Consider the following 23,389-nt stretch of genomic DNA (forward strand, 5'->3'; position numbering starts at 1 on the left):
GTTTCCACTGTATATTTATTTGTTCGGCTCTATACGTTTAGTATAATTAAATTTAATACACGATGAATTCATGAACTGGTGATTCATAAAACATGTATTTGCTCCATGACCAAAATTGGAGTCAATAAATATTAACGAATGAAGAATACTATTTTGTTCCAAATTATATTTATACAGTATAAGTATACAACCTGTGGGCTTAAATTTCAAGTACATAATTTAGTTTCAATAGTAATTCATAAAACATACATTTACTTTATTGATATATTATTGAGACATAAATCGACGTCACGCAAATTAGGTTGTTATTATACAAAAATCCATTAGAGACATGAATAATTGATAAATTATTAATTACATGTTTGTGAAATAACTTCCAACCATATATTTTTCATTTATTACATAATATTTATTTAATATCAAAAAATATTTACTGTTATCGAGAATAATAGTATGAACGATGAAAAATTTATAATAATAATAATATATTTTCTATTAATGTAATGATTTTAATCTTAATGAAATTACTATATTCCATTGTTTACTTATGATGTAGTGTTTGTTAATAAATAATTAATAAAAAAAGACTTTAAAAAAGTATTGCTTATTGCAAAATTCATTGTTTATATTTGATAATTAATGAAACATGAATTAAGTTATATTTATTTCTCAAATTACACCAGGGTTTTCTAACCTTTTTTATACCAAGGCACACTTGAACCTTTATATCCGTGTTTCTTAAGATGGGGCCCACGTCTTATAGGTGGTCAATTTGATAATAAAGTAGGACAACCATTTCTTTCGTAAAACTTTAAAATTTAAGTTTCTACAATGAACAATTCAAATATTTAATATTAAAAATCATGTATATATAATATCGGGGGCATATGCATTTTTAAAGGCTCAGGTTGGGTATAGCACAAAAAAGGTTGGGAAACACTGATCTATATAGTTAAACGTGTGCTTTGGACTTTAATGAATTTACTTGATATTAAAAATTTCGCGTTACATCGGTTGAAAATCATTGTTCTATATAGTATAGAGACTTACAAAGTGTATACTTGATAACATTTAAAGAAACTTTCTTTATTGATTATTTATTAAGATGTATATTTTTCTATAGATTTTATTCATATCTTATTATTTAATTGGATTTTTTTTATTATAACCATAAAATAATGAATTTTATTTCATAAATTATGTTATATATGCCATTAAATAAAGAAACAAGATTGTACTAAAAGAATAATAAAAAAAAAACAAAGAAAATAACTTGATTTATCTAATATTATCTTATAATTAAATCTATACATAGCTTGAGATAGTTGTTACATAAATTGCTACATTTTATTGTTACTTTGTAAACAATTCCCTGTTCCACATCTCGCACATGAACGCGTATGCAAATCACAATTGTTTGTAATTCGGGCAAACGGCTCAATCGAGCTTTGACATGAAGCAACAGCACTAATATTGATATTTAGTTCGTGCCATCAATGTAGGAAACAAACAACAAAGCAGATACGATCTTCAAACAGTTTTATTATCTTCCGTAATTTAATATGCACTGATGTTGATCGTATCTCCTTCATACACTTCGGACTAATTTTCTCAACTGAAACGTGATTTATATCTGTGGAAGATACGTTCGCATAATAATGCGACTGTTTCATTTTATGCCTGTATTATACTGGAATTTGTAATCTAGCAATAATAAAATGAATAAATTTTATAGACTTATATAGAATTAAAAAAGATTATTTATTTAGTAATAATCCAATTAAATAATTAATGTTTGTTGTAAGAAATTAAATTAAATGTAAAGATAATTAATACAGTTTGGATTAAAAACATAATTTATTTTTATTTATACACTTATTCATATTTATTTAATATAATTTATCTATAAAACCATTAGTTTTTATATAATGTTATTATGAATTAAGTAAAAATCAATCAAATTATTTTGAAAAGTTAATGTCGTGAGTACTTTTTGGATACAAGAACACTTGAATATGAAAGATACGGTTTGCTAATACAGCATAGTCTTCACATTATACACAGTCACATATTATTGGTTTACAATTATAAGAAATAACAATATCACAATACAGTCATGCCTCGATTAACGAATTGGATACGTTTCACAAAAACTTCGTTTTCATAGGTGAATAAATCTAAAGGTTCATAGTTTGTGTTTTTTCTCGTTCATTTATTAACAGTATATACGGACTTGTTGCATTTAAAACTGATCACTTAACAATAATACTTATTTAGAAGAAGTATTATTATTAAGTGATCATTTTCACAAAGTCATTAAAGCATTTGTGCCTACAGTCGTCATTTTCACAGTGATCACAGTGAAACAATAACACCTATGTACTATGTACATAATGACTACGAATTGTAAAATCAGACGCCACGTGGTGTGTAAATCATGACAAATCTGTTTTGGATTGTTGGAGTGCTTTATTTGGAGATAATATGCTAAATTTAATTTTATACAATACAAATAAGGATATTTATTGCAAAAAAGAGAGCAGAGATTCGGATTTGGCCGAATTGTAAGCATTTATTAGACACTTACTTTGTTTACATGTTTATAAAATGAAAATGCTTAAAAGCTAATATTTTTAATTTTTTCCTGAATATAATCAATTATACAAATTAATTTCTAAAGTTTCACAGACATCACGCGAGTAGTGAAACGAAAAGTTGCGCATGGTTGTTAACATTGTTTTTTGCAAGAACTTGTAAAGAAGGTTATCTAAATCTTCCTATAAAAATCCATCATCTTCTACATTAAATAAATGTCTAACATCCTTTTCATCGACAATTTTAAAATCTATTGATTGGGCCATTTATGTAACTTATTTTTTAATTTCTTGATGTTATTTTCTTCTTTTAATATAACTTCTATTTCTATAAATTCCACATTTTGTTATCAAAGGTAACATTAACGGAGTTATGATTGTATTTGATTATTGTTAAAATAAACATTATATAGAATTGTGTGTGATTAATTGGAATGCGAATCGATCGATACGATTACATAATCCACATTGTTTGGATTGGCGTGCGGCCAATGGCAAGTATTCAAGGAATACAATAAACATTATTAATGAATGGAATGATGAATTAGCATATACTATTCTGTTGTTGTTTAAACGTAACGCTGCAAAATGAAAAATAACGTACATCCAAACGACGAGTCCGAACAGTACAAAATGATTTATCGCTGAACGATTCTTCCGTGCGAATGTCACTCTGTCCGTAGAGTTTTGATCGATTGCTGCTACACCACTTACTAATTAATAGGAAACAATCCCCCTTAATGCACGCAACTACCAGGAAACTGTATAAATATAGTAACGCCTTTCTAACGAAAAAAAGGAAATAGCATAAGGACTGCACATATGTTTTAGGTAAACGTTGCAGCATATGAAAATTTCAAACATTATTGCAGAGGAAACTGCGGTTTTGCATCAAAACTGAGATGATTTCTGTATTATTAACAAGGCTCGGCCGTTTGTTGAACGCTTAGATTCGCCCCGTGTGTACACAAATTAGATTCGCCCTGAATAATTGCCGATCCCAAATGAACGTCCGCAATTACACACCGCCACCAACCCTCACGAAAAGCAGTTCTGCAATTTTACCGCAGCAACATTTCAAGCGCCCCGCGAAGCGTACCGCACGCAACGTCCGGACGTTCCAAGGGCGCAATTAGGATCCAAACTAATTGCATAGTTTATTAAAGATTTCCAAGCATCTGACGTTTTATAATGTAAGGATACAAACTTCTCTCTAAACGGTATTAAAGCTTCTCCTCGACTGCTTACATTTTTATTGGACTACCTAAATTTATAATTAACAATATTTTTGCATTATAAAATATTTTTTTAATTATTTAATTATACTTTACTATTAAGTTCTCGACAAGTAAAACTATCATATTAATATCGCCAAAGTCAATAAAAATTCAAACTAAATACAGACGTAGACTAATCGAAGACTTAAATATGAACTGCACAAAAAGTGTTTTAACTGTATAAAAAAAATGATTTTGTGTACTAATAACAACCTAATTTTAAATTTTCAAACCGGAAGTCAGTGAATCCGCACTGATCAAAGCCACACTGTGCGAGGTATTGGTAGATTTAAAATAAACGGTTTATAATAATTATTTTCGGAGCAAAAAAATTATATAACTGAATTTCGCTTATGATTTATTGATTACGAAATATTTATACAAACCTATTTTTCTTTTCTGAATTTACTATATTAGTACGCATTGTAATCGATAGACAACACATTAGACGCCATATATGAAACAATAGAAAAAAGTTAGTTAGTAAGTTATTCTTTTATTAAATACTATTTCATTACTGTAGTCTAAATAATTAGTTTTTGTGATTCCAGTATATTTTACTATTAATGTGAAATAAACGATAAATATCTAATTAGTTACGATTTAGTTGAACGTTAGTCGATAGTTTGTGGAAACTCCTGTATCGCCTTTGATAACTTTACAGTCGTAATTAACTTACCAAGTTTATCAATTCGTTGCCTGCAACTTTCTGGTTATTAGAGTCTCATCTCCATATCAAAATTAATGTAACCACTTTAAGATTTAGCCTGCACACAGAATACATTATTAAGTGAAAGTTTCTGAAACTTTGAGCTGTGTGTTTGCGTCGACCGGACTCGATTTTGTAAACACACACCGAAACGCTCGATGATCTCGAAACGATAAATCCACCTAAAACATTGCATTCGTAGTTTGTTAGCATGTAATTCGCAATTGTCTGAACTTCGGTGGCATTGTTTAACGTTTTCGAAGGTAACAAAAAGGTTTACTACAATCAGTGTAAAGTTATATAATTGAGTTGGGTTTGCAAGAGTTGCCCTGAATGCGGAATTGGATAGTATGTGGTCAATGTTCGGGCAGTTAGGGATTTCGGGGTTGTATTGCACAACCGTTATCAGACCTAAGCCCATTCTACATCGTTTCACTTCCAATTCGATCAAAATCGCATTATCCGATGTTAGAACGAAACTGCTTTTCGAACTAATTTCAATTTACTTGATCGACTCTGCACTACATTATTAACAGCTTAATTCTAATGACAAAAATATTTATTTTTATTTATTTAATCTTTTGGGTTCAAATTTTGATATTGCATCGGGAATTTGGTGTTCGGAATGGTGCAGACAAATATTTATATATGGTTTGGTTCGTGTATAAAATAAAAATAAACAACATTGAATTCATGCTGGTGGGAGAGAGTGAATGAGAAAAAAAAACAAACAATATTTATGTCGGATCGTTGGGGGTGCGGAGCTGTGGAAAATTGGTTCTGGGTTCGAAACACGCATAGGGTCCGACATATGCCCACGGACGTTTTTCCACCAGCCGGAAAAGACAACATTTATCCGGAAGATTAAAGCACTTCGTCTGCTCGCTTTTATTTTTGACCTGCAATTTTCATCGGTCGCTAATGCATATCGGATTTCATCTACCCTAAAAAGTAATATATTTGTTAAAGGCTAGAGACTTTTAAAGTAAATATACTTTCTTCAAAAAACATTTCCGTTATTTCATATAAAATAATTATTTGTTATTACTAGATTAAACCCAAAACTTTAGGAGACAATAATCCTGAAAACAGATTGTTGAAAAATATGTTGAATACTTTGAATCACATACATCTTAAGAGCTATAATGTCGTGTCGTGTTTCTGGATACTGTGGGATGTTTTCTTCGGTTGTCTATTGGGGAGCCTTAGGTTTAGTAAATAATGAATTCAACTTGTGGTTTATTATTCTTTAAAGTGTTTACTTTATTTTAGTTCTTTCTTCAATGATACGACTAAGATACAAATACTTATTCTATGTATAAAATTAACTAAGGGACTTCTCACGGTTTTCATAAGAAGCTCCGCGGAATCTGAAAATTAGTGATTGGGCACAATTTAATTTAAGGAATTATTAATTATAGCTGATCAAATTCTGAAAATATTTATTTACATTAGTTATGATTTCAGTATTTGAAGTAAATTTATTTTCATTTACTACATTTGATAAATTTACTACATTTTATATTTGATTGTATAGACCAGGTTTTCTAGTATACTAATTAATAGTTGCTCCGTGAAAACCGAGAATGAAATAATTACTATTTAGTAATGACTGTTTTTCTCTTTTTTTTTTTAATTTTACCTACCCTAAAATAAAAACAAGGTGTTCGGTGAAAATTTTAGGATTTACGAAGTATTCCCTTGCAAGAAAAGTTTGGTAAACCTTGGTCTAGGCTTTAGACACTTTTACTACTTTTTCAAAAAATATATAATACGTATTTGTTCAAACTATACTATTAAACATTATCAAGAATTCTATAATGATCCTGAAAACAGAAATATTTGAGACAAAGTTTTAGATTATTTACATTTTTTTAGCTTCCAATGTATTTCAACATCTTACTGTTAGTCAACTGACATAAGTTCATTATTTGGTATAAAGAATCTTCTTGATTATCTACATACATCAGTTATTTGCCTCAGTTTTGAAAGAAGTCAGCTAAATGATTTTGCATACAAATACAATTTGATTGATATAATCCTATCTTTAATAAATCAATGGAACAATTATGAATTAATAATTTACTTAAGTTTCAAGTAAATAAAATTAAATTTGCTTGTATTTTATTAAATTGAGTGTTGAAAACTGAATTTATTCTAATAAGGTTATCAAATTAGGAAATCGCAGGAAGTTCGTAAAGTTGAATGAAAAGTGTGATTATTAACAGTTAACACATATTCATAAATAATAAAGCTGTGGAAAAACAAGTTAGAGCAGTTAAAGTTGATTGCGCTGACGTAATCTGAGGTTGGAACAATGCGAGGGTGTGAAAAATGCACCGAACGGGATTACGAACAGTGCGCTGCTTATGAGCACTCATCATTCAATGTTTTTCTTTGAAAATAAAAATTAAAATCGCCATTGTGCCACATGTTTTCTGCTTACGAAAAAGCGAAGGAAAAAGAGAAAGAAGTACAAAAATAAAATATGAATTTTGTCTCGCGTGCCACAAAGCAATAACGCCCCGAGTTTACTGCTCCTTGGTCGCACGTTAAGGCCCAACGTTATACGTCCAAACGTCTTCCCTTACTTTTTTCAAACCATAATTCTACTCTTTCAAACTCATTTATTTTCCAACTTCTCCAGTCGGAAAAGAGCAAACGAAAATATATACTCACATACTGAAGAACCATGCCAACCAACCCCGCATACCGAGAGTTCGAGGACAACGAACACGTATTGAACTTACTCAGGACGAACGTCGCAAGGATATTACGTAATTTTTCATCCCCCTCAAAATGCAAGTAATATTTATATTTGCAAATGGATGGCACGCGGCTAAATGGAAAATTCTAAATAAATGATAATTCCGATTTTCTATGGTGTCGAGTTTGTTTCCATAATTCAAGTTGCATTTGAATGTAATATTAACGTTATGGGAGATACAGAACTGAGAGAGAGATGGAAAGACTTGTGGAAGTCGCCCTTTGATCTCGAGGGAAATCAACGGCCCTAAAGGTGCTAGCACCAGAAGATCTACACACATTCCTAAGCGTATTTTTTCATATATATTTTCTTCTAACATTCTATCGACTTTTAAACGATAAGAAGGCGCAATAAAAAGCACGACTAAAAGTGCACATTCTCCCAAAGGATAATTATTTCTCCCTCTTCATACCGTTCATATATTGTACGATTTTCCAACGGGTGCTGCAGAAACGCTCATCCGAACAATAACTCTTGCAACTTATAATCCCTTATTGCGATTTGAATATTTATGAAGTTCAGTCATTTGAAAATCCAATAAACACTGTACCTCTCAGACAGACGACGTCGAAGGATGTGCGCTGCATTCATTCTCTACTCGAAATCCCCTCACTGCTGCATTCCTAATGATGCAGATGGGACTTTCGAAACTTTGTGTATTTAATTGTAATTCAAATATTCCATATACAATTTCCTATTTAATTCAGATTTAGAATTAAATATTTAAAAATAATTACCTCTCATAGTGCACTGTTTTATACTAATCGAGATATTTAAAACCAAATACAAATAAACAAAATATTATGTTAATTATTATGTTAAAAAATATAATATTTTGTACTATTTTTTTTAGAATTTATTTTTATAATGTTTAATTAAAATTTAGTTTATGTTAACCTTTTCAAATTGTACTATAGTGAATCCGCATTGATCGAAGTCGCACAATGCGAGGAATTGTTGCTGCATTGGTTTAATTGGTCAATTGTATGACTATATTCAATAAGTGTATGATTAATTAATAGATACAACAATTATGTAATAATTAAAATATTTTGTACATAATTGGTTATATACTTTATAAGCTTAATATATTATTCATAAATGTTTATACTGTATCCACACTACGCATGATATAATATATAATTATTAATAAGTTAGATAACATTGAATTTGATACGTTTACATAATAATTGTGACTTCGTTAAACGAAGTCTTGCTGTACATAAATTAAAACTGTCCAAATAATTCTTAAATATATATAAATACATATTTATGGTATTTTCCCGACCATAAGAAGAAACTGTTACATAGAGAAATATACTTTTTTCCCATAATTGCCTGATAAATTTTAAAGCGACAGTTTAAATTGGACAGATATTAATTTTACATTATATTTAAAAAAATCATCTTAAAGAAATATTAAATTTTGTATATGAATTGATAAATATTCGACCTTTAAACTTTATTTATATGTTTTGCTATACATCACTGTGCCAAAATTGGACGTAAACAGAATACACACACACATATAAAATATGAATTTGCGTGCGTTTGAGTCCCACATTTCTGGAAAGAATTCCATGCACATTCGTGAATATCTGATGAGATTTGCTTGAAAACATGCGACCTACATGACGATATTTTCTCCTATATTTTTATCCTCTCTCTCACATACATGTGTGCAAAATTTTACGTAATTATCTAATGCGTTACATGCGAAAAATAACTATGAAGAGTAGTTAGTAGAAAACGGATGAAGTGACAGAGTTTTCTGTATAATATTAGATTAATTTTGTTATTAATGGAGCACGAGAAGGAGCTGAAAGGGTCGAAGGACGAAGAAGATAGAGGACAGCGACCAGCGTATTCTATCAGAATGTCTTCTTTAATGTATGACTAATGCAAAGTCACCGCCGCTAATGGAAGTGGCGCCACTACACTCCAAGGATTAAATACAGAACCAAATTAAATGTTCTATTTTAAGTACCCTTTCAGTATTAAATAAGTATTACTTTGTTTCGGGTTAATTGTACTTAATTATTAATTGCACTCCTTTAATTAATATTTATTCATATACCCAAAATTTTAAATATTTTTTCTTCTTAACCTCCACACTATAACATAATTAATTAAAATATTACACTTTATTGTTATCATTATCTTAGATATTTATAATGTCATAACAAATACAATAAAACGTTTTCAATGTTATTTAAATTTTTAATTTTGTCTTCGTCTTTTCTTTCTCTTCATTGCATATAAGGTTGTCTAAATCTTCCACTGAAAAACTGCATTCAACAATTTATTTGATGTTATTTTCTTCTTTTAGTACAATTTTGGCTATATTTTGTCAAATGATTGTAATATTTTGAAATTGGTTGAAATTATCGAAGCTTCGTAATGAGAATATTTGACACTAATAGTAGATTTATTATGTAAGTCTTTTGTGGAATAAATTTAATTTAATTTAATAGTTTTAGCATATCTTAAAAGCTATTTGAGTTTCGCACCAATGTAAACACCGGAGGTGTTCAGTAAATAATTAAATGTCAAACTTAGCAAAGTCCCCGAGCGTATGAAGTTTCCACACTGTTTCATATTGTATAAATCAAATTCAGAATACACGAGAAGGTATATTAACTAATTAATGAAATTTCTCTAAGATGAAATACTTTAGTTACTACTCATTTAATTATATAATTATTGCAAATATGTAATTATCAAAACAGCTCGTTTAATATAAAAGCGTAATTATGTTATAATAGTAGTTGAATAATTAGATATTAACATTGTCATGGATGATTAAACATATCGAGTTTCTAGTTGAAACAGGCTACACTTGTTAACGTGATAAAGTAATGATATTACCACGAAAAATTAATTATAGACCGTTCGTGAATCCGTGTGTAATTGACTTTGATGCACGAAATTCATCACGCTGTCAAAGATGATTCGATTTGGATGATTCGAGTAGTTGTTTTAAAATTTATATTCAACATGTTCATCTTGAAGTACACGAGAAGTTATAAAAGGTATAATTGCAATACCTCGCATAGTGCGGGTAACCAGTCCTATGTCTATCCCGGACTGTTTGAAACATTCCGGATTAAAGAAACTAAATAATAAAATACGAAGGAAAACAAAGAATTTTTATTTAGACATTTTCAAACCGAACTGTAGTGAATCAAGACTGATGTTAGTAAATCTTAATGGAATAACTATGTCAATCTTGCAATTAGATTTTCATAATTTCACATACATTTTCCTAAAATTAGTATTATTTTTTCAGAAACTTCATGCGTACTGCTTTATTTCTGCATTGTTTTGTATAAAACAAAAACGAAAACAAAATGTATATGTAAATTGCGTACTTTAGAAAGCAAGCAATTAGAAAATGAATTATGTAGATGTAATGGTAGACGGGAACGAAAGAAAAAATATGCTTGGCCTGTTTATATAACCGAAAGTATAAAAAAGAGTAGCATGAATGGGTGGGAAAGGAGTCCTTTACTTCCCTTTTTTTTGGCGTCAAGGGTTTCGGTTGGGGGATATTAAAAATGTTTCGTGCCGAGCAATAAGTTTGCGGTCCAAAGTTTAATTTCGCCCCACTCGCCGGTTATTAGAAACTTCACCGCACTACTAAACTGTGTGGGCGCCGCGACGCCGCTAATTACTTTTCCTTTCTATTATTTATTAAGAGGCAACCAAAAAAATAAACAAAGAGAGCAAATAGCGTGCCGCTAACAGCTACACCGCAATCGATAAATTGATTGGACCTCAGGACAATACCAGTTTTTTTTACATAGCTCAATTTCACCGTTCTTTTCATGAAAAGCCAGAATATACAAAGCCTATTGACTTCACTATATTTCGTTAAATTTTTTTAAAATCATACAAAAATACAATTGTTGTTTTAACTAAAATTGTAGTGTTTATTAAAAGATACTTATAACTTAAAGTAACACTTTTAAATTAATAATTAAGAAAACTAGAAATCAATTAATTTATTATTTTTAATGAACGTAAATTGATTGTGTTTAATAATAGAAAATTCTAACTTATAAATTAATTGTTTTATCAATTTATCAATTTATTGATATTTTCTTTATTTTAATAATATTTATTAATAGAATAAATATGTTACTTAAATTATCTTTTTTTTTACTTTAATAATGTAATTGACTCATGAGAACTGAATAAAAAAAACTGTTAATAAAATATTCATAATTGCATAATTATTATAAAAGTTTGGACAATTCTTCATTTGCCATGTGAATGTGAACGTAAGAAATATTGAGCTTGAAAAAAATATATTATTGTGACCCCAAAATGTACATTTCCTTCTAGACGCTTTGAGATTTATCCTTGAATATTTATAATATTTTCATAATATTCTGAAGATTTTTCTCTGAACAATTAGAGTATATTACAAGGAATAATAGGATTACATCGAGCTTTGGATTTTTACCCAATGTGATTAAATGAAAATACATTGTAAAAATTCTATGGAACATTTTTATTTTATTTATGAAAGCGTATGAATTAATCGAATTGTGTTTTTTTTTTCGAATGTACGATATTTTATGAGATCAAATACGATTTTTTTTTATTGTAATGGAATTTGAAGCAGCCTTTATTCAAAAAGGGTTGGAAATTTTAATGTAAAAATATAGATTTTTTTATTGTTACGCAGATGCACTGGACATGAAAAACTCTATATACGGACAAAGCATGCGTATATATATATTTTTTTTCATTTCATAGATAGTAATTAAAACATTCCGGTATTCACGCGTTCAGGTTTTGTGATAGGTGTCATAAGCGATGAGCCGAATATTTCAAATGGAATAGTATAATATTAAATTTGGCTCAATGCCGGTGGAAATGAAGTGGGTGAGAAGCGTTTTTCAATTGAATTTTATCGAGTTCAATTATACTCGATCTAGTTTACAGCATTCCTGTTTTATTGCTCTCATCGTGGCCCCACAGCAGCAGCAGCAGGAACATCAGCAGTAGTATATATGAATCTAAAAATAGGGAATGAAATAAATAAATATCTAAACGAAGAGGGGAAAGGCAGAGGATGTGTCGATACGAGCTATGGAACTATCCATCTGCCATATGCGCGCAATCCATAGATCGGTAGTGTAGTATATAGATGGTGTGTGGTGCGTGAGTGGATATTAGTTCTTTTGTATCCAACATTATGACCGACCGCACAATTTTTACTTACTCCAACACACTCCGCACACAACGCAACAGATATTAAACATCTAACCAATTGTGCGTATATATGCTAAGGACTTATTGTTGTAATGTGAACATTTAACTTGTAGTTTACTTTGTGCATATACTATATTTACATTCAGATGGGTATCGCTTTAGAAAAGCAAAGTTATTCTCATTCATGCGAGCTTCAATAAGTGCACTATGATTTACCATACAAATTTAAGGATTACTTTTTATAATGGTAATTAATATAATTCAAATAGACTTTATTCATAATGTTAATGATAATGTTAATAATAACAATATTTATTGCAACTAACACAAAAAGTAAAATATACATTATTAAATTAGTTCCTGTCATTGATTTATTTAAGTTTTTTCTTGTTTCAAGGTATTTTGATGTACATACAGATTGATTTTTCTGTTTATAATTCATTCACTAATGAAATTGCTCGGTTGTAAATTTTGTGACCCACTTATTCTCCCCCATCTATGCACGTGATTTAATTCGCTGAATGAGTAAAAATTTAATTTGCTAGTAGAAAAAAAACACGAAGTATGGAACTTAAAAAGTCTTGTTATTCCATTCGCATAGGGAGAAAAGCAGATCGATGCGGGCAGAGGGTGAAATGAAAAAAGAAGAGCGGCGTGGGTGCCTGAATGTGCATTGTTTTCTGCGGATTCTCCTTTTTATTTTCCGTATTTGTCGGAGAGTCGTGATGCGTGGGTCGTCCAAAACTCATTAAATAAAACCTGCATTTATAAGCAAAAAATAAAAGTCTCGCACGGAGAGCTGTGTATTATTATTAACCTAAACCCGACGATTTATGTTTCAGGACATGCGTTTGAAGAACGCGGAGGGCGGTCATCTATCCGTCTGTAATGGTAACGGCAGAGACGTGCTGAACTCACCGAAAAGGTTGAACACAGTGCAAAACAGCAACGTGTCTCCCAACAATTATCAGTCGATCAGCAATCAGCAATTAAGTAATAATGAGGTGAGCAATGGGACGCTGTCTACATCGAATTCCGTAACCGACGACGAGACCATCGTCCTCAACAACATCAACAACGCCGAGGTGCGATGGTGTGGTTCGACCAATCGCGAGCTAAGAAACAACGCGAACAACAGATTATACAATATCAACAACACCCTGGCTGTCTCACTATCGAATGCCCCGAGGCATCGGAACGCCTCATCAATCTGCTCCGAGTCTTCGCCAGATGATAGCTCTCTCGATTACGAAGGTAACAATTCAAACATTAAACAATTAACGAAACAATTATCTAATTTACGAAGTTGTAGACGCGCATCAAAGCAGCTCATCGGTAGATGCATCGCCGCAGGAGGAGGATCGCGGCTTCGATTACTCAGACACAGATTCCGAAGAGGGCAACCTGAACCATCGCAAGGGAATCGTCAATCCAAACTATCCGGGATTTCAGCATTTGGCCCATACTCTGGATTACACAATCAAAGACGTCTCCGACTCAGACGAGGAGGACGATTACGATGCCACCGATGCCAACAGCCTAAACAACAATCAGGAGGACTCCACGTCGCAAATTGAAAGCGTCAATCGTTTGGATAGCGTCGAGAACATACAGANNNNTCTTCTACGAGAAGCCTGTCTTCGACATTTGCTCAAACGCCAATGAGCCGGAAATTTCATTGAACATCAAAACCGATGAGGCTTTGACGGACAAAGCAGAGACACAAAACATAATTGGTAATTTCGGTGAAGAGATTGCACGCGAATTCGGCCGGATTTTCGAGCCCAAAACGTACGAAACCAAAGGGAAGGCAACGGATGATTTGAGCAGCGCGAAAATCTTCGACGACTTGGAAAAATCGGTGCAGAGACTCTGCAACAGCACAAACACAGATTCCTACGCACCGGATCTGTTTACACCCACCGATACAGAAATAGGTTACGGCGTTCTGCAACTGCTGAAACCAAAAGATACTAAGACGAATTTAAAACGGGAACCGATATTTCAGGACCCCTTTAACGATTCCGAATATAATTTTAGTAAATCTTTACAAGAATTCGAAGAAGTTTTTGACATCGGCAATTGCTCTATCGATGACACCAAAAAGGAAAGCTCTTTCGAAAAAGAGGCCATCGGTAATTGCAAGCCTAGCTTAACCTGTTTCGAGGATAATTTTGACCCAAATGCTCTTGCTCCTAAACAAGCTGTCCAGACAGAGTTGGAAGACGCTGCGGAAAATTTAAACTCAGAAAAGGATATACAACCATCCGCTTCTAAATACAAAATTTTACCGAACATTGAGTTACCTTTTAATAAAGCTCAAAGTAGCCAAAGTGAAATACTTGAAGACTCAAAAACTGTTTCTAACATGAATCAATCGATTCAATTTCAAGATGCGTTCTTATCAGGAGCCCACGATAAGCTGCTGGAAATAAACAATGAGATATTCAAGAAGTCCCAGTTGACGCGCAAAGATTCTAACAGGGAACAGGAGGAGAAGAAGAAGGTTGGAAGCGAAGAGCAGGAGAAGTTCTGCAAGGAGGATAAGACAAAGGATGAAAAGGAGAAGGACGAAGATAGTGCAGTTCCCTGCAAAAAGGAGAAAATCGAGGTGAAGAAGAGACGGCACCCGAGTCAGCAAATTGGAAGCTTGATTACAATTCCGAGGCGCGAAAATAATGGAAGATCGCGCGATCCCATGAATAGGAGATCTCTTCCTTTAACCAGGGAAAAGAAACGCAACTCCCCAGAGACTTTCGGTAAATATATAATAGATAATTTAAGTTTGAGATCCTGATGCGCGCTTTCTTTCTGTATCCACCATTTCAGGCAGCTTCGATGTTTACAATATAGAAACAGCTATGCCAAAAATTGACATGGAGGCCATCGAGACTCATCTTCGGGCAGCGCGCGAGGAGGAAAGACGGGTAAGCAATCTCCATTACATCCATTTTCATTCATAATACGTATAGCAATGCAGTGCGATAATTGCGCTTGTTTTGGTGAATCTGTACGCATAGCTATCGTAACCTTTAGTGATAAGGCCATTAAATATCTGTACTGTGAACTGCCATCCATTTGTTGTGACGATGTGGTCATCTGTTATATCGTTTGTAGTCACCACATCTGTTTATGCTCTCCTACGCCAATAAACAGAACGCATTTAGGTGACACACGCTCTCGCGAATTTTCGCTGAAAATTAGTTAATCACATTTAATAACGAGCCCAGTCAGAAACGGACCTTTGAACCGCACATATCTGAAAAAGCTCCTCATTCATTTAGTGAACGAATTCAGCGCTGTTGCATATTATCCAAACCACAATGGAATTCCCAAAGAGATATACTAAGGTAATTAGAAACAAATTATTTGGTTTGAAGCTACATACATCACCACTCCCAACATAACTCGATTGAAATTCGCATAGTTTAAAATTGAAGAAGCTCGCAATAACAGCATCATCCTTAATTACGCGTTAATTACGGTTATGTAAACGCCTATATAAACAACAACGATAATGATAGCACCTTTTGGGAGCAATACGTTTTATGAAATGATCGTTGAATGAAAAGGCAATATTTCGCGAAAGCATTGAACCGAAAATTAAATTAGTATTTCGAACGGATGCTGTGCACAATCGTGGAAACTGTTTGGAAAATAAATAAATTGCATTACATGTGTGTACATGGAGGGATGTAAATGTTTGGGTTTGGTGTGATTGCGTTCCGTTTGAATGCAGGCTTACGGTGTGACGCATATGGCGTTATAATGTCACATACACGTATGGACATCATTTTGAATAGATTCGGCGCGAAATTAATTAATAGCAGTAAATTGAAATCCAGGACAATAGAAAATAAATTATCCACGCCAGAAAGTGAAGTGGTTTTATAATGCGACAGCAACTAATTTTATTGCGGGATAAACTCATTCTATTAATAAAAGCATGCATTGATTGAAATATAAAAAAAAACGTAATTGTGTTCATTTACATTTCATTTATTTTTCATTATATATCAAAACGTATTAATTAACGTTACAAATTAATGACTATTTACAGAATTATTTTACAATTCGATTTTTCAATTGCATTTCAAAATTCACTCAACAAATTAAGAACTATTTCTAGAACTAATTTACATTTCTATATATTTACCTATTAGTCTTATCATAAACATATGATTAAATTGTAAAGTGTATAAAGTAATTTGATGACATATTTTTACAAATCTGATTTAGTACATAGTAGTTATTATATTTTACTAACTTATTTAGTTTTAATTCGGTAATAATACATAGATATCTAACTAAAAATTCAGAATTTTTTATAAATATGTTATTTTATTATACTAATATCACAATCATAATTACGTCATTCTAGACGTCACCACGATACGTCAACTAGTAGACTTATACTGGAACATAACGTAAATAAAATATAAATTTAGCGCACATTCTGAGTGAATCACTCCTCGAATGTATTTGTTTACAATACGTCAAACTTATGATTGACTCTGGAGTAAGCTTCAAAAATAGATGCAAATCAAAATTTTATATCTTGCAAACTACAAAATTTAAGAAACTTTCAGTTAGCTAAGAGTTTTCAGGTAGAAATGACAAAACGTATTACTAATTTGTTATTATATACATCGTTTACTACAAAGTTTAGGGCTTAAACAATAGTTTTAAATTACAGTAAGTCCAATGTGCTTTCATTATTTATAATAACAATACTGACGACTTACGTGACAAATAAAATTATTAAAACTGATAATGTTTCCTTCTACTGAAGTAACACAAGAGTAGTAATTACTAACAATATTATTTTTATATTTTAATGCTAGACAATATATAAATAACTTGTAATGACATTTAAAAATGTCAATGCACAATTGTCCACCTACTTTACATTGAATAAACTTTCTTTACAAACAGGTCACCTATGCAGTAATCAATACCATTTTTTTTTACAATTACTTGCATTATCTCATAATTGCAATCAAACCAACGAAACAAAATTATTTTAATCATATATTAATTAAATTTTATTGAATAAATAACGCTGCTTCTATGATTAATATTGAAACGTAATTATTATTATTGTAAATAATTATTATCCTCTCTATAAACTACATTTCAAATTAAACGGTTTACAACATAATTTGTAACATATTAATTTAATAATAATTATTATTCCAAATATCCACAGGCTTTCATTTTCGAACTTGAATTATAATTAAAATCATGTAAATAATATACATATTAACGACATCAATTTTGATTAAAACAAAGTTCTTGTTATTTTCTTGTTGAAATACTTTAAAAATAATAATAGTTATATCTAGCTAAATCTTTCTAAGCTTTGAATTAATTTTATGATTGAACATACTTTTGTTTAGAGCTCTACCACCATCTGTTATGAAAACTTAACAGTAAAAATAATTTATTTGTATGTGGGTTACGCCTTTAGTGATAGAATGTGAATTCGTTACTTAATTTAATATATGAAATTATTTTGATATATGTCGGTCATTTGCCTTTATTATTGCAAATGTATATTGTTTCTCAATAAACTACAATAAAATTCATGCAAATTTTAAGAAGTCAAGGCTCTTTTAGGGTTAACCTTTTAGTTGTAGGATATTTCACATTGCTTGAACTAAATATCGTCAGTTTCGTTTGTATTTTGGAAATATTATAAATATGTTAATGATATTGCATGTTAAGAAGCGTTCAATTAAAACTGTGTAAAGGACACATCAGCAGGTGACCAATTCCTTTAAAGGATTCCGCAATCTGTTCACTTAATAACCGCAGTTGCTAATTAAACAAGCTTTCTAAAAGGAAGCAAACAGACAAAACAAAAATAGTTCATGTACATGAAACAAAACAATGAAACGGTTCGAAGGAGACGCGCAAGGGGAACACCACGTGAATTATTACGAACACGTCACGGTCTTGTAACACTCAGTCCATCGGTTCCTTCCGCGCCATTCATTCCACTCAATTTTCCGCAATGAAAACATTGTGTGCATTTCATTTAATACCAAGTAGAACTGGGTGGGCAGAACGTTGGTGATCTTCTGCAGAAACCAGAGAAGGAATAAACATTGAAGTTATGTCGGTACTGAAACGGAAAAGGCATTACAAGAAGGACTCGCGATATCTGCACGACCTGTACACCCTCACATTCGACGAGGATGAGACCGTCGAAAGTTTGGAGGCTGTAAGTTTTAAACAGATTGAAATGCACTTCAATTCCATTCATTTCATTAATACAATTTCGAAACGGCGTTAGCGGATTTGCACTTTCCGGAAGTTTCAAATTAATTTCAATTGGAATAATCCGCGCACATCTGCAAATTGCTACTGCAAATTTATTACGCTTATACTTTATCCAAAAATTGGTTTTACATATTAATCCGAACTGAATATAAATGGCGTCATTCCGGATTAGCGAAATACACTTATCTTTTTTTTGTGCATCGACCGTGTGCCGCACATTATTTTTTTTTGTAATTGCTGTAATTGCAATAACAATGAAGTACTTGCAATGACATTTAAGTATCGAGGAAGAGGATTGGCACATTGTGTTGCATATATTAATCAATATTCAACAAGCGGACTCCATAATTTGTAAAAATCTCATCTACTTATTTCTTCTAACAATGTTAATTTAAACCACATACGCAAAAATCAATTCCACTACAACAATATTGTCTTCAGAGAATAATTTAAAGAAACAATAACGATGTTAATGAATAACTTTTATAAAATCATTTTCAATCATCACTATTATTAATTATAATTTTACTATAAACATTTGTTAACAATTAAAAGGAAAAAATAATAAAATTTTAAATATATTTAAACGATATTGCATAATATATGAGGCAACTAATTATTTTTTTTGCTCGAATTCATTATAAACTTTTTGCTATAACCTTGTGCATATATACAAAAAAAATATGGAACATAAGTTTCACTTGAATTATTTTTACATTGTATTAAGGACGTAGATGTTAATAATAACCGATTTCTTAACAGATATTGCAAATACTTTTTATGCTTTCACTTTTTTCACTACGATGTAATTGAATGTAATATATTACATACATTACTTACAAATAGAAATAAATATTTTGATACAAGTAAATATTCAAATGTAATTTGAATTGTCGATTCAAATTTACCGCCTGGAAGACTTCAACTTTGATCCCTCGCGAAAGTCCTATTATCAACAGCAAATTCAAAGCAAAGTTCTATTTACATAGCTAAAAAATGTAAGATTTGATTTTTTTTACACATTACATTCAATGTTTTTAAAATTTAAATTCATGATAATAATTAAAATAATAAAAATATTTTAGACATTGAGAAATTATAAACAAATGTAACATTTAGAAGAAAAGCCTAAGAATTGTTGTTACTACTATCGAATAGTTTTGAGTCAACATCTGCAAATTATAAAAAAATGCATATTGAAATTAACATTAATTAACAACAATATTTATTAATAAATATACAGTGGAATCTCGCTTAACGAGCATTTCGTTATGAGAGCAAAATGAATTGTAAGAAAAACGAGCGACGTTTCGCATAACGAGTGACGATGAGATGAGCAGTTCCAGATTTCGCGCCTGCTACATCATTTTTAAACATATTATGAGCGAGGTTCTACTGTATATTATAATGTAATATTTTGTTGTTCATTTAATGGATCTTTTTTTTTCATTAATTATTATTGTTAATTTGTATGTTCTAACTTCATTGTTTTGTACTAAATATAGTATGTAGAAATACCATAATCTATTTCTAGCATTACTTTCACCAATATTTGATTGGTTACTTATTATAACTGTAACGATTACACAAGAAGCAAACGCACAGTACAAAAAATGAAGCAGTATTTTCTACATTGTAAAGTTGCCTTTAGTATATTGAAAGTAGGGGGTCTTTGTCACAATGCGTCTCAAATACTTAAATCCCTCCTTCAGCGACTATTTCCATCTCTGTTTACCTCGCACTTGCTCATATCTACCTGTCCTATGTTTGAAATCCTACCTGGAAAATCTGTGAAATTTGAACCATGTGCCTAAACAAAAACAAAATAAATGTGACTAGTAGAAGAGTTCAGTCGATGTTGTACGCGTGATTTCTATTTAAACACCAAACAAGATGTTTGAAAACTTTTTATCAAGCATTAAAGTGCACACAAACAATTTCACTGATGGATTGAAGATGAAATCAAAGAGGATTGGTGACAATCTGAGATACAAAGTAACAGTATCAAACAAACAAAAGACAGTTGATTATAAAGCAGTGGATAGGGATGATATGTACATCAATGAATATTTGCCACCAAGAGCCTGTAATAATAGGAACTCAATGTGGTCACAGAAAGGGGATAATATGGAGTGGATTCCATATGTGCCGAGTAAATTAGATGAACACAATATTGTTGATAGGTTTGTTAAAGTTATTACTATCAATGATGATGAAGATAATGATGACGTACAGGGTGATTTTAAAGTAAGATTTTGAAAAATTTACTATTCTAGAAATAGATTGTTCATGTGTATTGACTTGCAAATAGCATTGTTATTTATAAATATTTAAATATATTCTAATGACCTATTTGTTGTTTGCAGAGACGGACTGATAGAGAGGAGATTCGTAGGAGATTGGCCATGGGCAATGAAGATGATTATTACAGCAGTGGAGATAGGCCTGGTCGCAAACCAAGTCTGCAGGCTAGATTACAAAGTGGAATGAATCTCCAAATATGCTTTATGAATGAAACTGCTTCTGACACAGAGAGTCCAAGCTCAGATTCTGAATGCACATTGGGTAAGCCGAAGCAGAGCAAAGGTGGTTCACCCAGGCCACAGCCAAAGAGATCTGCTACTGATAAAGTGCCATCAAAGACAAAAGCTCCACCTGCTAGACCAGTTTCTCTTACGTTTGGTCAACAGTTGCCTCAGCCACAGAACAATCCACCATCTTCAGAGATGGACTTCTTTGCTAGACAGGCTAGGCTGCAGACTGAAGCTAGAATGGCCTTGGCGCAAGCTAAGGAAATGGCTCGAATGCAGATGGAAGTAAGTTTAATTGTCCTTTTTTTGTTAAATTTAAATTAATTATTTTTTTATTTAATTTTTAGATTGAAAGACAGAGACAAAAGAAATCGCCAATAACCGAAATGGTGCGCCACAGCTTGGAGAAAGTTGGAATTCCGTTCCCGGAAGACAGACGCCGCTTATCGCGACAAATATTGACTGATATGAATGTGGCCCAATTGCAAGTCATTGTGAATGATTTGCATACACAAATTGAAATATTAAACGAGAATCTAGTCAAGTTCCTTATGGACAGGGATGACTTGCACATGGAACAAGACTCTATGCTTGTGGATATAGAAGATCTTACCAGATTTCTGTAAGACTTTTGCTTCAGCGTTGTACTGGGAACAGGTATATAATGCATTGATTTTTTTTTGTAGTGGTGCAAAGGAGCAGACTCTGAAGGATAACTCTGCTCAGAATAATAATTTAACCGCGCCGCCGTCGCCAGCTCCTTCTTCCCCATTATCTGCTCTAAACGTGAAGCCGCATTTGCATAGGATAGCCAGTTTTGTTAAGAAATAAGGTGTATATATATTACAAAATTAATCCAATTGCATATTTTATTGATAGAAGTAGTATTGATGGCTACGTTTTTGAACGCCACAAAGGAATCTCTTTCTCTTAAACTATTTAAAAAGGAACTCTTCATCGGACTTATTTAGCCATTTCATTTTGACTGATTATTTCTTAGTGTACTTATTTATTACTCACATATCACATTTTTAGTTCTCGACATTTTAGTATGTGTACATAATAATGACATGATAGTTTCAGTACTGAAACGTTCACTGTTTCTACTAAGACATCATCTTTTCTTTGTTATGTTTAAGTTTCCAATTTTCAATAACACTGTTTCAAACACCAATTAAAATAGGAAAAAATATATATATGAACTTTCTACAAGTATCTCTGTAAATGTCCTTATATATAAAACATAACAGCTTTCAATGTTTATTGTACAGAATTTACAATGTAATAACAGTATTGGATAAGCTGCTAACTGTATGTAAAACTTGATGCCATATCTTCATGATTTCCTTAAGCCTTTTTATGGAAATAGTCTTGCCATGTTTAGAAGATAATTACTATCTGAATGGTGTTTATTAAATTTTATTGTATTTGTTTACATTATCAAAAGATATTTGTGATTATGTATTTTTCAATTGATTTTTATTTTGTGAAAGAAATAAAGGAAACTCCTTTTGAATCGTGTGCAATGCTCTTAATTAATTAATTATCAAAACGTTAAAGACTGATTTATAAGAAAATGATGGAACATTTGATTATTTACACGCAAAAAAAAGATATTAACAATAATTTTGAAATGTTGAACGATAAGTAAAAAAGAAAACTACAGTATATTGAGATGTTAAAAGTTATAGATTACTAAATAACGTAGAATAATTGATTTCCTTATATAAAACTTATCCCTGGAATGTAGTGATAGAAGCAAGAATGTATGTTTCTTTCAACTTGAGAAACTAGAAATTCTTCTGGAGTAAAACGAACTTCTAGAGTTTATCTATATTACATAACATTCAATTTATTAGTAACGAAAACGGTAAAATCTCGATGTGAAGTATTTGATGTAAGTTATACATGTGTTTTTACAAAATTACCGTGCAACTTTGGTTGTCTAACATGAAAAGAGTAAACTAGTTTTAAATACCAGAAACATATTTGTAATTTAGAAT

The 23,389-nt window shown here is 31.4% G+C and overlaps 1 protein-coding gene across 1 annotated transcript in view; it reads left to right on the top strand.

Annotated features, from left to right (window-relative positions):
• Window positions 1–22,593, top strand: part of LOC108565850 (schwannomin-interacting protein 1 homolog) — a 118,691-nt gene extending 96,098 nt beyond the window's left edge. Inside the window, 7 exon segments of the mRNA XM_017925501.1 lie at window positions 13,413–13,824; window positions 13,877–14,187; window positions 14,189–15,329; window positions 15,400–15,497; window positions 21,222–21,671; window positions 21,734–22,008; window positions 22,073–22,593. Coding sequence (XP_017780990.1) covers window positions 13,413–13,824; window positions 13,877–14,187; window positions 14,189–15,329; window positions 15,400–15,497; window positions 21,222–21,671; window positions 21,734–22,008; window positions 22,073–22,217 — 2,832 coding nt within the window. The 3' untranslated portion in view covers window positions 22,218–22,593.
• Window positions 22,594–23,389: the final 796 nt, after the last annotated feature.

This window comes from Nicrophorus vespilloides, unplaced genomic scaffold (genome assembly GCF_001412225.1).
Source record: "Nicrophorus vespilloides isolate i.1.1-1 unplaced genomic scaffold, Nicve_v1.0, whole genome shotgun sequence".
Taxonomy (NCBI): domain Eukaryota; kingdom Metazoa; phylum Arthropoda; class Insecta; order Coleoptera; family Silphidae; genus Nicrophorus; species Nicrophorus vespilloides.